Source organism: Pistacia vera, unplaced genomic scaffold, assembly GCF_008641045.1.
Source record: "Pistacia vera cultivar Batoury unplaced genomic scaffold, PisVer_v2 Contig609, whole genome shotgun sequence".
NCBI lineage: Eukaryota > Viridiplantae > Streptophyta > Magnoliopsida > Sapindales > Anacardiaceae > Pistacia > Pistacia vera.
Genome location: NW_022196456.1, coordinates 896,502 through 910,792, shown reverse-complemented (window position 1 = coordinate 910,792; position 14,291 = coordinate 896,502). Strand labels below are relative to the sequence as shown.

At 38.2% G+C, this 14,291-nt stretch overlaps 1 protein-coding gene across 1 annotated transcript; it reads right to left on the bottom strand.

Annotated features, from left to right (window-relative positions):
- Positions 1–12,106: 12,106 nt before the first annotated feature.
- On the bottom strand, positions 12,107–13,514 carry LOC116110646 (transmembrane emp24 domain-containing protein p24delta5-like). The gene is made up of 3 exons (XM_031396864.1): positions 13,214–13,514; positions 12,378–12,587; positions 12,107–12,265 (listed from the first exon to the last, which is right to left on the bottom strand). Exons 1-3 carry the CDS (start codon positions 13,445–13,447, stop codon positions 12,107–12,109), a joined length of 603 nt encoding a protein of 200 aa, XP_031252724.1. The 5' UTR covers positions 13,448–13,514.
- Positions 13,515–14,291: the final 777 nt, after the last annotated feature.

Genomic DNA, 14,291 nt, shown 5'->3' with positions numbered 1-14,291 from the left:
GTTCGGGGAATTCAGAGAATCCCCAAAAAAAACCCGTTCCCTAAACGGCGAATTCCCGAATTCCCCGTTTGGGGATTTTTTGTAATTTTGTATTCTAAATTTTATACTTTTATTATTCTTTTTCTCCCAATTATATCAACTAACAAGACATGCTAGAGTTAAAGAAAAAGGGTATTAAAAGACAAGTGTGCAAACAAAGAAAAATCTTTAAAGCATGCCTAAGAAGACAACTGAGAATTAGTTCTTAATATTAACAAAAGCAATGGAACCTAAACTGAGAAATCTGATAGAGAAAACGAAGAACAGATGAACAACATGTGAAAACAAAGAAATATACTTGTAGCCAGAGTAAAGATGACAAGAAGTGATGGGAAAAATAAATAAACAATATCAAATAGATGATATTAGAAAGGAAATAGAAATGATTACTTTGATAATTTAGTTGGGTGAGTTTGATTACTTAATTTAGTTGAAAAGTGAAAACTTGAAAGTTGAATGGATTTCGGCCATTTGGCCTTTGGGTACGCATAACTTGTGTTATATATATATAAAGGTTACGGGCCGGGGACGGGGCGAGGTGGGGCAAAACCAATCCCGGCCCTGACCCGTCCCCAAACTCGAGGAACATTATTGGGCTCGATCCCAACCTAAAGCCCGAAAAATTCGGGAAAAATTCGCCCCATTCGGGATAGGTCGGGACAGATCCCCGCGAGGTTGGGCGTTGTGCCCATCTCTAAAAAGAACAGAAGACAAGCAGTGAAGGCTCGACCTTTAACAGGCGAGGCAAGACTATCCATTAACCTAAAGACACAAGGACACTGAACTCAACTTTCAATCTCAAACCCCTATCAATGGCCCACAAAAGAGAAATCTATTACGGGTCTTTATCAATGCTAATTGATAAATCAATGGGGGGTGGATTCATCAATTCAACATTGATGGCGGGTGGCCTAGGGCATTAGGGTGATTTTCCAAGGGTGGCCTTATTAGAGATATGATTTTATATCCTCATTTTGTCTTTAGCGAAATAGCGACCTATTTGTATCGGATGCAGGAGGACTTTCCTCAGACTTTTGAACAAGGCTTTCCTAATCCCAATACCTAGGAGCTCGCTTAGGTTATATCTATTTTCTTTGGCTCGCCCCTATCTCTAAAGGGGCTTACTCACTTCACTCGCTCTTGTTCAGTAGCGGTTTCTTCATTCTTTAGATAGCAGTGCGAGAGCTCTAAACTTTCATTCAGGTCTTTAGTTCCAGTTGAATCTCGAGCAAAGCTCGACACTGCTAGCGAAGCTCTACGACAGAGCATTTCATGAAAGGAATGAAAGCAGGCAACGTGAGTATACTACTTCCTGCAAGAATGCATTCGCAGCAGACAAAGTTCTCGATGCGATCTTGATGTTGATTATTCTTTTTCATCAGTACTCTCACACAGTGGTATAATTACATTATTCATTAGTGGGACTTGCGCCTCGAACTCGAGGTCGACTGCTCGTACAAATTTGACCTAACCATACGGCCTACGCACTATAAGTCAGAAAAGACCTCACCTAATTGCTCGCCTCGCTCTCCGCCTAAACTTGACTACGCATCAGAAAGAAAGAGAGAAGCACGCGAACATACAAACAAGTGTTATATGAATCTCACTCCACCAAGCCGTAGCGCACTGGCTCCCATCAACCCTCCTTTTTTCTTCTTCTCCGATAAGGGCTTGTTTTTTAGTGTTTACGTCTGGACTCTTGGGCCTCATTCATGTTCTCGAGAAGCAAAGAAAGCGGCTTGTTGCTCCTTGCGAGCTTAGTCATTTTGACCTTTCTGTTTTTGAAAAACGAGATTGTAAATCTGATGGAGAAGTGTTAAGGCATTTACAAAAGGGCATTCACCCGATCGTACACTCCCAACTGATCGAGGACTTTTGTACCGATCTCAACAAGAGACTCTCTTCTTCTTTTTTTCCCCCTGAAATCACAAAGGTAGACTTCATCCACCAGACGCCTTGGCTTTCTATTTAGTTTTCCAATCTTTTGCTGAACTCCTTCATTCTTGCAGATCATAGATGACCTAGTGGCATTTATGCCAGAGCATTCTTCTCAAGAAAAGACACCGAAGAGGGTGACTGAATTTCACTCTTTATAATTCCTTGATCCCTTTGACCTGAGACTGCTACTTGTACTTCCTTTACTACTCTTTGTGTCTCCTCAGTTGCTTCTTGTGCCTCAAAAGTTTTTACTTGTGTTTCTTTTTTTTCAATTAATCAGAAAAGGAAGATTGAACAGTGGCTTTGGAAATAACACTTAGTGGGCATTGAGGTTGATACGAAATAAACCTCATGCCATAGAGATTGTACCTTCATTCGTTGATGTCGGCCCCTTAAGAGATAGGTGGGCCTCGGGCAGTTCTTTGTCTAGTTTCTCTATTTTTTTCGAACTAGACTTGTACAACAGGGATAGGGGCTGCTTTTGGATCCCAGATTGGTCGACCAAGCGCAAGCATAGAATCCAGGTGGTTCATTCCTGATCGGCCAGATCAGACTATGAACTTTATCTTATTGAGATTTTCTTATACAGCGAACTTGTTTAGACGAAAATGAAGGTTTGAAGGGCCAATAATGACAGGGCCCTGGAGTTTGTATGCCTCGGGAAAGCCCTTATTTGGTTCCATGAAGCCCTGACAAAAGACTTGGGGTTCCATGAAGCCCTAACGAGTCCCGGCTTATTGACCTGTAAGTACTTTACCCCATATGGGATTACACCTTCAACCCTAGGTAAACGGCAGTAAGCTTGCTGAAAAGTACTGCCGAAGCTACATTTGAGTAGGCAGCATGCCATGAGTTGTTTACTTTACTGTTGTTGACCCTTCTAACCCCTAAACCTCATACAAATAAGGCCATCTGATCTGTTCATATAACAGCTTCAAAGTAGGTCCCTCCTTTTCGTTTTTGCTTCTTCACGTGGTTCAAAGCTACCTTGCCCAGGCTAGAGTGAGATCTAACATCTTCAATGTGCTTTTTGCTTGCATGCCTGTGAGTATTCCCGCCGAAAGAATGGAATGCGGAAAGGAAGCACCCGTTTTGAGCTGCTTAGAGAAAGCAAGAAATAGATGCTCTGGGGAAATCATAACAATGATATCCTCCTGGTAAAAAGGGATACGTAGGGCATGGAAATCTCTACTTCTAGTAAATGAATGGGCTATTCCTCCCGGGCAAGCCAACTCACTTATCGTTATCGAGCTACCAGTCACCTTAAGGGATCACGCTTATTGACATAAAAAATAGATTCTCTGACTAAAGAAATTGTGGAATCAGATGTCTTGCTGCTCCTTATATTGAGAGGTACCCCCAGGCTAGGGATATATGAATTCTTGGAGCCCCTCTTCTTCATCTTCTCTTGTTTTAGTCCTAAGAGCTCGTACTCTAGACGCAGACGATAGATGCATTTTCGTCTTTTGTGTTTGCTAGTCTTCTCTATAGGGATAGAGGAAGCTAGGAAAGAAAAGATTGGATCTTTCTTCTTTCCTTTGGGAGTAATATGTAGCAAAAGTGTCCTTCCTGTACTTGGAGTGTACTAACGACTCACTTTTTCTTGTTTGTGATTGCCTTTACCCAATACTGGGAAATTGAGCTAACCACCATTCCTTCACCGAAGTGGTTGACGACACAACAGCTAGATTGGCTTCTTTCGTTCGTTTCGTATAGTAAGGTGGTGGGGTAAGCTTCACACAAGAGCGCTAACAACTGCTTTTGAAGTTTCATCAGTGGATTCGACATATTCAACAACTGAATCTCAAGCAGCAGATGCCACTAAAGAAAAAGTATATTGCGCATATCATTTCATTTATATATAAGAAGAATTTCTTGGCTAAGCAAGAGCTACTATATCTGTTGGGTGAGAACCAGAAAAAAGGAAAGAGAGATAGACATGCGTGAAATGCTTTTTTCAAGAGTCAGATACCAATATGGTTAGAAGGTTAGCACACATCGTTCCTCTACTAACATGGCATTGTAGCTTCCTACCTCGTGCCAGCCCTGGTCTTGTGGTCTTTCCTTTTGGTGATGTCCATTTTTACCTAAAACGCGGTTAGCATAAGCATGATCGTTATCTACAAAATTCTTCGCTCTAAAGCGAAAGCGTGCAACATGATCTTTTTTGAAGCAAGGGCCCCTTCTTTAGGGCTTTTCTAAAGGGTCTAATTCAGTGCTTCTTAGGATATGACCTTCCTCAGCAAAGAGATCTGCTTCTTAAGATGGCCCTTCCCAGCTCTATGCTTAAGACAAAGCAGCTCTCTAAGGCTTTCCAGTGCCAAACACATACCTAGCTCACACTTTAACTAAAGGAAAGTGCTCCACAAGATTGGCACCTTCCTTCTGCCCTAGTTGATCCTGATTCGACATTAGAAGTATATTGATTTTTCCTTAATAACTGAATACTTTTGTCTGTAAATACTGCACTAAGTGATTTCATACCTTACTACTTCCCTCTGCCACCCTCACCCTTACCCTTCTAAGCTCCTTTGCCCTATGCCTTTAGTCTGCTTTGAATGATCATTTCACTCTTCGAAGGTGAGCGAAGTACTTCGAGGGATTAGATGGAGGGAACCTCTACTAAAAATGGAATGCAGAAAGGAAGCACCCATTTTGAGCTACTTAGAGAAATCAAGATTCTATGTCTTTCTTTCCGATCCATTGCTTCCAACTTCACCTTGTGATCTAACTGCAAGTGTAGGCATCTTGGCTCTGAAGCTTTCTAAGACTCCCTTGAGTTCCTATGGTAGCCAGTGCTTCAGTAAAAGCTGGTTCTTTCTCCCTTAGCTCCGCACTCTTACAACCAAGCACAGGAACCAGTAAACAACCAATTGGCTCGTCAATGGCTAAGTAAATAGCGCTCGAACCCTCCATCATGTATCTCTTTTCTAATCCCTCAATATCTGACCCGTCAACCTTCCCATCTCCTCTTACTTACGCATCTTCAATCAAATCATGATCTCATCTCGATCAATTTTGCATTGATCAGGGCAAGCGTTTCCATCCATTTCTATAAAGCAAAGAGGAAGCTTGTAGAGCTTTCTCAAACCATCACACGGATTCCGACCAAACTGCCCATGATATGGTAAGAACGGAATGGAAAGGCAAAAAAACGATTCTATGTGCAGACATGAAAGCTCATTGATATTCCATATCTCTTATTTTGATTTAGAGAGGAATGATTCCCTCGTCTGAGAACCGTCATTCATGTACTATTCCTCTCCACTAAAAAGAGCGATTGAAAATATCGATAACCTAAACAAAAATGCAGAAGTGAGCGTATCCCAAAGCTCTCCCCCTTTTTTAGCCAACCCCATTTTTCACCTTGAATTGGTCAAAGCCAAAAATCTGATGAACAGAAGGAAAGGAGATCAAAAAGATACGCAGACGACTTGACTATAGTATAGGTTGGATTTCCGTGAGCAATAAGCAGCGGATCTCCCCTTATTTTGGGAAAGCTAGTGGCCATGTGTGAATTCTTTCAAGGCAAGGGGCGACCTGATTCGACATTGTTGTTTACTCTGATCTGGTCGAGGTGGTTTTCATTTACCAATGCGTAGATGGTCTAAGTTCCTATGACTGAGTCTTTCTGGCCCTTGTGAACATCTTTTCTTAATGTATTAAAGAGGGCCTCTCTAACCGGTGAAAAGTGGTGGGTGTCTACTAACGGCCATTCCTGGATCAGCTCCGAATTATTCCTATCTCATAGAAAGTGCCCCATAGGGCGGAAAAGGAAGTAATTCATCTCCTTTTGAATGGTAGCCCTTTCGGGGATTAAAGAGATCTTGTCATAGGGTAGGAGGGGGAGTAGTCATCCAAAAGAAATGAAAAATTGGTTGTTTTCGGGGAATCAGGACCATTGATCGGCGATGAGGTAGCGGGAAATTAGTACCATCGGGGAATGAGTTGTGATTTAGCCCATTACTCCTAACACTTGAGGTGCGGGATGCCACATGAGGTAAGGTACATCTAATGAAAGTCTTTTCGCAGGAAAAGGAAATGCCCGCTTTTTCTTTCCTACAGTAGAGGAAAGGTACTTTTCTCAACTAAAAGGAGGAAGGGACCTAAGCTTCTCTTATGTGTATGGTCATGTGTAATATATTGATAAGGGTAGAATAAGCAACAGAAAAGGCAGCAGACCCCGGACTAGCAGCCAAGCTAGCCATGCTACACCAGAAAGCCAAAGTAAGCTATTGATGCAGCAGCTAATTCAGTCGAGTCTGTTGATTATGATTGTGAGAAATCCAAGCTAGCCACCAGCCATAAACAGAGCAAGTTTCCCACCTAGGTGAACCCGAAGCTAGAGCCGGTTGAAGCATCCAAGCAAGTCAATCTAGTTGATTCTGGTGACCGAGAAGCAGGAGCAAGCATAAAGGTAATGGATTCTATAGATGTCATGTCAGTTCGAAAGTTAGTCCCCACAGGAGCATAAACAAAGCAAACAAGGCCAGTGATTGAACTGGTCACCTTTCCCTAGAGAGATGAACCCGCACCACATTTTATAACCTTCGAACTGAAACCCCTAACTAGAGATGGAATTCTAAAACCTAAACAACTCAGTTAAAAGCTTCGTGACTGGTTCAAGGGAAGGTCCACCAATAATTGATAGGCCATTCTCCCCTTATTTGTCTCTTGATCCCTTATTCCACTAATCTGTTGTTACTGATTCATTCAAGGCATAGACTCCCCACTTCTTTGTCTCATTAGTGTAGGTGTTCGAACCGCTGAACTTAAGACTCGAGTTGAGAAAGAAAATAGGGCTAGGCCCAAGAGAGGAGGGCTCTCAGGGATTGGGGAAGACGGGTGGATTATAGAGCTAGGGGCGGAGCCTTATCTTGTAGTATGAATGTGTTCGTTGCTAATACGGGTTCAAACTGGACTGAAGGGAGGAGGAATTTATCCTATATACCATGTTCGTATGGTGGCGCGATGTTCTACATGAATCCACGTTGGAAGGTCATCATACCAAAGTCGTACAATTAGGACTTCGATACAGTTCTATTCTGTTCATTGTATCGGAGGTTATGTTCATTTTTGCTCTTTTTTGGGCTTCTTTTCATTCTTCTTTGGCACCTACGGTAGAGATCGGAGGTATTTAGCTCTCAAAAGGGATTGGGGTTTTAGATCTTTGGGAATTTCCTTTTCTTAATACCCCTATTCTTCTTTCATCCAAAGCTGTCGTAACTTGGGCTCATCATGCTATACTCGCGGGGAAGGAAAAATGAGCTGTTTATGCTTTAGTAGCTACCATTTTACTGGCTCTAATATTCTCTGGCTTTCAAGGAATAGAAGAAAAGAAGACCCTGATATTATTATTATGAAATAGCTCGAACCCTCTTTTAATACACTGTAGCAACAATCGGCACTCGAGTTCTTAGTGCCAAGTGCAAGAAGTACGCCATTTCCAAACATCCTTGTTCAGCGTGCTTGAATTGAAGGCACTTGAACCACTGAACTTATCACTGAATGACTGGGTGGATATAGCCCATAGAGATTACTTTCGTTGGGGACTGCTGATGTAGCCAATTCTTCGTCGCTTCCTCTCGCTTTGCTCTCAATTAGGTTAGGTTGAGCCTCCCATGCTTTCTATTGGTTGGGATAACGCCTCTTCTATGTAACCTTTGCTTCACACAAGGTCTCCCCCAGTACAGTAACATTACAAACAAGACGGAAGAGGAAGATTTCCTATAAACAAGCGACTTCCTTCTCTTCTCTACGGAAAGTTTCCCATTGGGGGATTTCCCCTCCCTTTGGTCGGATAGTACTGGTTCCCGATCAACGGGATAGAAGCATGAAGCAAAGGAAGAAGATTCCAGGTTTTCTTTTTCAACGATCTAAACTCTTTCATAACTCTAAAGAAGGGTTTTTGAGCTCGTGTTTTTCCCCTTTGGGTTGAACCTCCCCTAACGGATAGTTCCGCTAGGACCGTACTTGTTTTTCTTCTCTTGTTCCCCTTCCTCTCCTGACGTCGAGCTAGTTAGAACTGCCTTCCTCTCCGTCTTTTTCATTTGGTGAAAGACCTTCTTTTTCGGTTTTTGAGGCCCCCTTCGGCTGGTTTCTCTTAACCCAACTTCCGCTAGGGCTGGATTCCGATTCCTTTCTCCCATCTTCCTTACTTTCTTCACGTGAAAGCTAGCTATCGACCTTCTCTCCGACTTCTTCCCAGTGGGCTGGAAAGTACTTGTTTGGTTAGGTGGGTTTAGCCGTATCCCTTTCTCAATATTTAACTCTAATGCCTACTTCCCCTTTGGGGGTTTCTCTGAACAAGACCCCTTTGGCCGGAATTCGATTCCTATTCTTTGTCCCAACTCTTTCCTCTTTTGCAGTTCCCTTTAAGATGTACTCCCAATGCTTTTTTCTCTCCGAATCGGCCAATTGCTTATCCTTACTGTGATAGACCATTCGCTTTCAGTGCAGGAAGGCCTACTAATAGGCATATTCACTTGGATTCAATAGTAGCCTATGAATGCCATCAATCCGCTTAGAGGAAAATGTCATCGTCAGCGTGCCTTGTGCCTTGTCCTATTATTTAGACTATTGATGGAACCTCAACAACCAACTGGCTATTCGCTTAAAGCATCCTGGTCTTTTGATGCTTTAAGCGAGGGCCCGTGATTGAGGCCTTTGCCAAGCTATGAAAGTAGTAGTGTGGTTGCGATACACTTACTTTGAAATTAAAGGGAACTTGGGAGCTTAAGCCTGAGAATGATAGATCTGGTAAAGAAATCTATGAGTGCTTGCTCAACGATGACGTCAGGGTGGGAGTATCCCAGGTTACAATTGAAGAGTGGGAGTGGATCCGGCCATTCTTCCCATTTGCTGAATATGAAAAGGCACTTTTGCTTGTTGTTTATCAAGGCATTGAATTGGCCACTAGTTCATCCCGAGAGTTCTCCTTTGTTCCACTTCGTTCCACTTCCCTTAAGCTTTTTTAAATGGGCCAATTTTTTGTGTCAATGAATCCTATGCTTTTTATATCGAATGGAGTAAAGCGAGGTCTTGGACATAAAGGTGAAAAAAAAAAAGGTAAGGTCTTTGAGCTAGTAGTAGGACCACATTATAAGAGTAAGGCGAAACTTGTTGAAGTACTGGCGGATATAGCCAACAACCCTTCCAATAATACAAATCTAGAACGAGCGCGCAAAATAATGAATGATATATACCAGCGGCGAGTAAAAGACCGAGACCTAGCCAGCTATGAATTTATTGATAATGACGAGTAACATTGAAGAAGAGAAGTTCTTTGATTGCGTATTGAATATAGACCCATGTTGTTCCAATAGCTTTTACTGACAAGAAGTCCCCTAAAGCGGTGTTTGAGGGGCAGTTGACCGAAAGGAAAGCAGGTATAAAATCACTAAATCAATTGAGGTACTCGACCCATGTGAACGAGGTTAACAATTCTAAATCTCTACAAGCAGTAAACCCATTTGATATAATTGAAACAAATTCATATCAGATACTCAAATATCCCAGCGTCCATCTAACACAAGCCAAAATGCCCCACTCTTTTTCCTGTGCAAAGTGGAGCTTTGATTTTCTAGACTGAATGAAGATTGAAGACAGAGTCTGTTGTTTTATCAGGGTTTGTAGTTCATATGAACTTGTTAACACAATTCCTGTATAATTTTTTATGTATTTGAAAACGGAGCCACAATTGAGAAGGCAAGCAGCATATTGTCATGGGCCTAAGATTGGGCTTTCTTAGGCCCATGACAATAGGCTTCTATTCTTCTTTTGGTTCTTCTAGGGCTAGATTTTCTATTGGTCCAACTTGCCATTAACGGGAAATACACATGGACTTAATGGGCAATAGATATTGAGCCCATTATATGGTGATTATAAACAAATTAAAACTCATATTTAGATTCATCAAGTGGCTACATTATTAAAGTGAGATCGCAACTTCAATGGCATTATAAAAATTATCTTGTTATTATTCTTCAATCAAATCACAACACAACTATCAATGTTTGTTGATTCAATTGGGCCAAGTTGGTACATCGAAACACATGAATATCTTTTATGCATTCCCTATTTTAACTCAATTTTTTATTTATTATCCAAAAATAATTTCTAATATTAATATGACCCATAAATTTGAATTATACTTTTAATATTTTTGGGAACACCACTTTTTTTACACAAAATATGACAACTTAAAAGAGCATATCCAATGATACTCTTTATTTTAAAGAGTATTTTTCATATAAATAAAGAGCGTTTCATTAATTTATAAATATAAAGAACAAAATTTTTATTTAAATCTGATGTTGCTTTTTATTTTAAAGACCGTTGTGGGGAGGAAAAATGTTTTTTCAAGAAAGAAACTTAATATGAGAGATAATTAATAAATAAAATGCATATAAACTTATAATTTATTAATTAAAATTAGAATAGAGAATGAAATTTGACTCTTTAGAACATCTTCAAATGACTCTTTATATGACCTAAACTCTTTATAAAATAAAAACAAGAGTCCAATAGACTCTTTATTCTTTAAATATAAAAATGTTTTTTCAAGAAAGAGACTTTTTAGATGTAGAGTCAATATCTCTCATATTAAGTCTCTCTCTTATTTATTAATTCTAATTTAAATAATTCATTGGATTTGAATACAAATTTAATTTTATTCTTTATATTTAGAAATAGTCTGTTGGATAATACATCTAAAAAGTTAAATTGCACTATCTATGGTTATTTTATTTAGTAAATTACAAGTTTCTATGCATTTTATTATTAATTATCTCTTATATTAAGTCGCTCTCTTATTTATTAAGTCTAATTTAAATAATCCATTGGATTTGAATACAATTTGTTTTTCTTTATATTTAGAAATTAATGAAGATGCTCTTTATTTATGTAAAATATGCTCTTTAAAATAAAGAGCACAATTAGAGATGCTCTTAGATGCGTAGAGTCAAAATCACTTTTTAACTTATATTTAAAGAATAAAAAGTATGTTAGACTCTTATTTTTATGAATAAACTCTTTATAATAAAGAGTTTAGATGACATAAAAAATCATTTAAGATGCTCTAAGTAGTCCAATTAATGGACTTTGAATGGTTGATATTTGATATAACTTGCATAATTATTGCAGTTTGTGAATTCTGTTCTGTTAATTTATATTGTAATTTAATATTATTTCTAGAAAATGGTTTTAAAGATGTTTTAAAAATTCCATTAAATTTGAACATAGTATTATTGCCTTTATTTTATTGGACCAATATGATAAATATGAAAACTTGTGTCCTGAATTGGTTCTGTAGGTACCAAAGTAAATCAAATCCAACCTCGTATAGTGAAAAGGATATAGAAAAATATAATTATATAATTTTTGTGGGGAATTAAAACAAAATTTGTACAAGAAAATTGATTATTACATAAGGCATATTTGATTTGATTTGACAAGAGCTTTAATTTAGATCTTAGAATGCTTTCTTTATGCTTTACCGTACTGCTTTGGGAAAGAAAATATGAACCAGCAAAAGTACTTTTAATGTTTTGCGAAATAGTTCTTTGTATATGATGTGCCAAATAATTAGTTCAACACTTTTTGTTCAAAGTGCTTCTACAAAAAAAAAGCACTTAAATCAATGGGTGTCTAAGAAAATTCATTATTCTATAATGTATTTAAGGAATCGTTTGGAATGATTTATTTAAGTAAAACTTATGAAGAAGAGTTTATTAAGTTATAATTTATGAGAAAAAATATTAATTTTTTTAAAATATTAATTGTTTAATTAAGAAAATGTAAAAAAATATTTTTAATATAAATTTACTAAAAAATCCTTTAACATTTAAGAATATATCAACTCAATAAAATAAGCTCAAAAATCCTATAAAAGAATTTATTTAATATNACCACTCACTCCAGTTCTATCACATGTTCTGTAGAGAGGTCTAAGTGATCAAAGAGTAAGATAACCTCATGTTTTGTAACTCTTGTAACTCAGATTATTTATACTTTGTACAACAAATTGACTAGCAAACAACAATCAATAGCAATATTATATTAGCGATTTAGCGAGGCTAATTCGCCATCAGGCCAGTGAAGAAATCAAACTATATTTTTTTTCTTTTTGTCAGTGGCAACCAATCAATAAAACAAGGCAGATACCAGCGAGGAATCCTCCTAAAGAGATTAAATTTGGAAGAGACACAGACCTGTGCTTGAGGAAGAGCAGATTATCGTGGATGGCTTTCACTGAAGCTTCAAGTCTCGTCAAGTGAAATTCAACACCCTACATGGAGACATGTGGTGCATGCATAATCAGATAAACAGGAAAGTAGAAATGTATAAGATTGATGATAATATTTCTAGTTCCAAGGAAATTGAGAATTTAAGGATCGTGCCTCGATCTTGTCCTTCTTTGCAACTGAGTCCCAATCCTTGGCAGCAATTCCGATTCTCCAATCAAGACTTAGAGTTGTGCTTGTACCTTGTTGCTGGTTGCCCAACCAGAAACATGCCAAATAATTGCCAGCCTCGGTAGTTGTAAATGCAAATTGACCATGAGTAACATTTTCATTGTAGTGAGCATTGTTTCCAAATGGAGTTGTGACCTAAATAAAAGAGAGACAGTTTATAAGTTACAAGTGAAACTACTGACCCCATAATTGCAGACCCCTTGCAAAGGCCCAATTGGTTCACCATATTGAAAAATAGCAGAAGCAATCGTCTTATCAGTAAGCCAAGCATAGAACAAGTTACTTCATTCAATTCTAGCGTAGTGAAATTTCCACACACTCAGTACATATCTGATATTACTTTGTGAAAAAAAAAAGTCTGAATTTAGGAGAAAAATGCTAAATATCTAATGCAGGCAACTCATCATCATAATCACGAGAGTTTTAATTTCATATTCTACTAGTAAACAAATAAATGCAACAGGATCATTGCTCAGCTGCCCAATTCAAAAATTAAGAGCCCAAAATTATAAAAAAACAACTTCCTCATCGGGCTTATTACCAGTTCAGTAGGTGTTATAAAGGCAAGTGAACGGATGATTAAAGCTCAAAAGCAACATGAAAATGAAACCATAGCAAATCAATCACAACTTTCACAACAGATCGTACTTCCAACTACCACAAAACTCAATCACTATCAAAACCATAAAAATGGGCATACCCATATAGAGATTTGAATATTTTAAGTTATATTATGAATTTAAACCAGGATTAATAGATACCCGAACAGAGACAGTGGAAGGATTTTCAGGTTGAGCTTCGTCGACCACGTAATAATCAGCCAATACGACGACGTTGTTTTGTATCTCCTCGGACACACACTTGGTCCCTGAACTCGGTATATTTAACCAGATGGCTTCTGTGACCGGTACGATGTTGTTGTTTCCAGTTAAACATAGCAGAATCATTACAGACAACACCGCCACCTGGGCGCGTGAATTCAAAGATCCTGCCATTTTAGAACACTGAGACTTGGTACTTTGGTCTCATCAAAACAAGTTCTAGTTCTAGTCGTGTGTTAAAGACGAAGAGGAGTTGATTACACGTAAAGTGAGCGCGTGAGAGAGGGTGGCTCCGATTTGGGTGCGACATCGTCCTACTAAGACTTTTCCCGGGGCTTTGACGCAAGAGGTCTGAAGATTGTCCAATCAAATTAGAGTTGGACGATCCTCCTAGGACATGAAGTTTGTAATTGCAATTGTCTAATAAATTCCCCACGCGCACCAACGTAGCGATTATGATTCTATTTTTCTTCTTTATTAATAGTAAAAAAATAACTTTTGATTTTTTTTGATAGATTTGGGTAATTATTGTAGGCCCTCGGGCCTCGGCCCTCCAAAGATTCAGATTCTAAAGTCTCATCGCTCTAATATTATGAGAAGTTTTATTAAATAGTAACCCAGATGACGATTTTTAATCATTTTAGCAGATTTTTACGTAATTAATCATTATAATTATCATAGATAGAATAAAATTTTAAGTTCTTACATTTTAAATTCTTTCTTTTAACAAGGTCTCTACACCTTTTGTTTTACAGAATTTGAATGATTTTTTTTTTTTTTTATAATGACATCATTAAAATTATAATATTATATATGTAAATGTTTGTTTTCACTGTAATATGTATTGCAAATTATTTATGAACTAAAGATGGGTCGTGCGTTGCGCGGATATGTTTATTTAATGTTTTTGAAATAGGTTGTAAACAAATTTATTATAATAGAATAAAGTAATTAGATTAAGAGATCATAATTGTTAAATTATATAAGTTTTATAATAAATATAAATTTTATATACGTA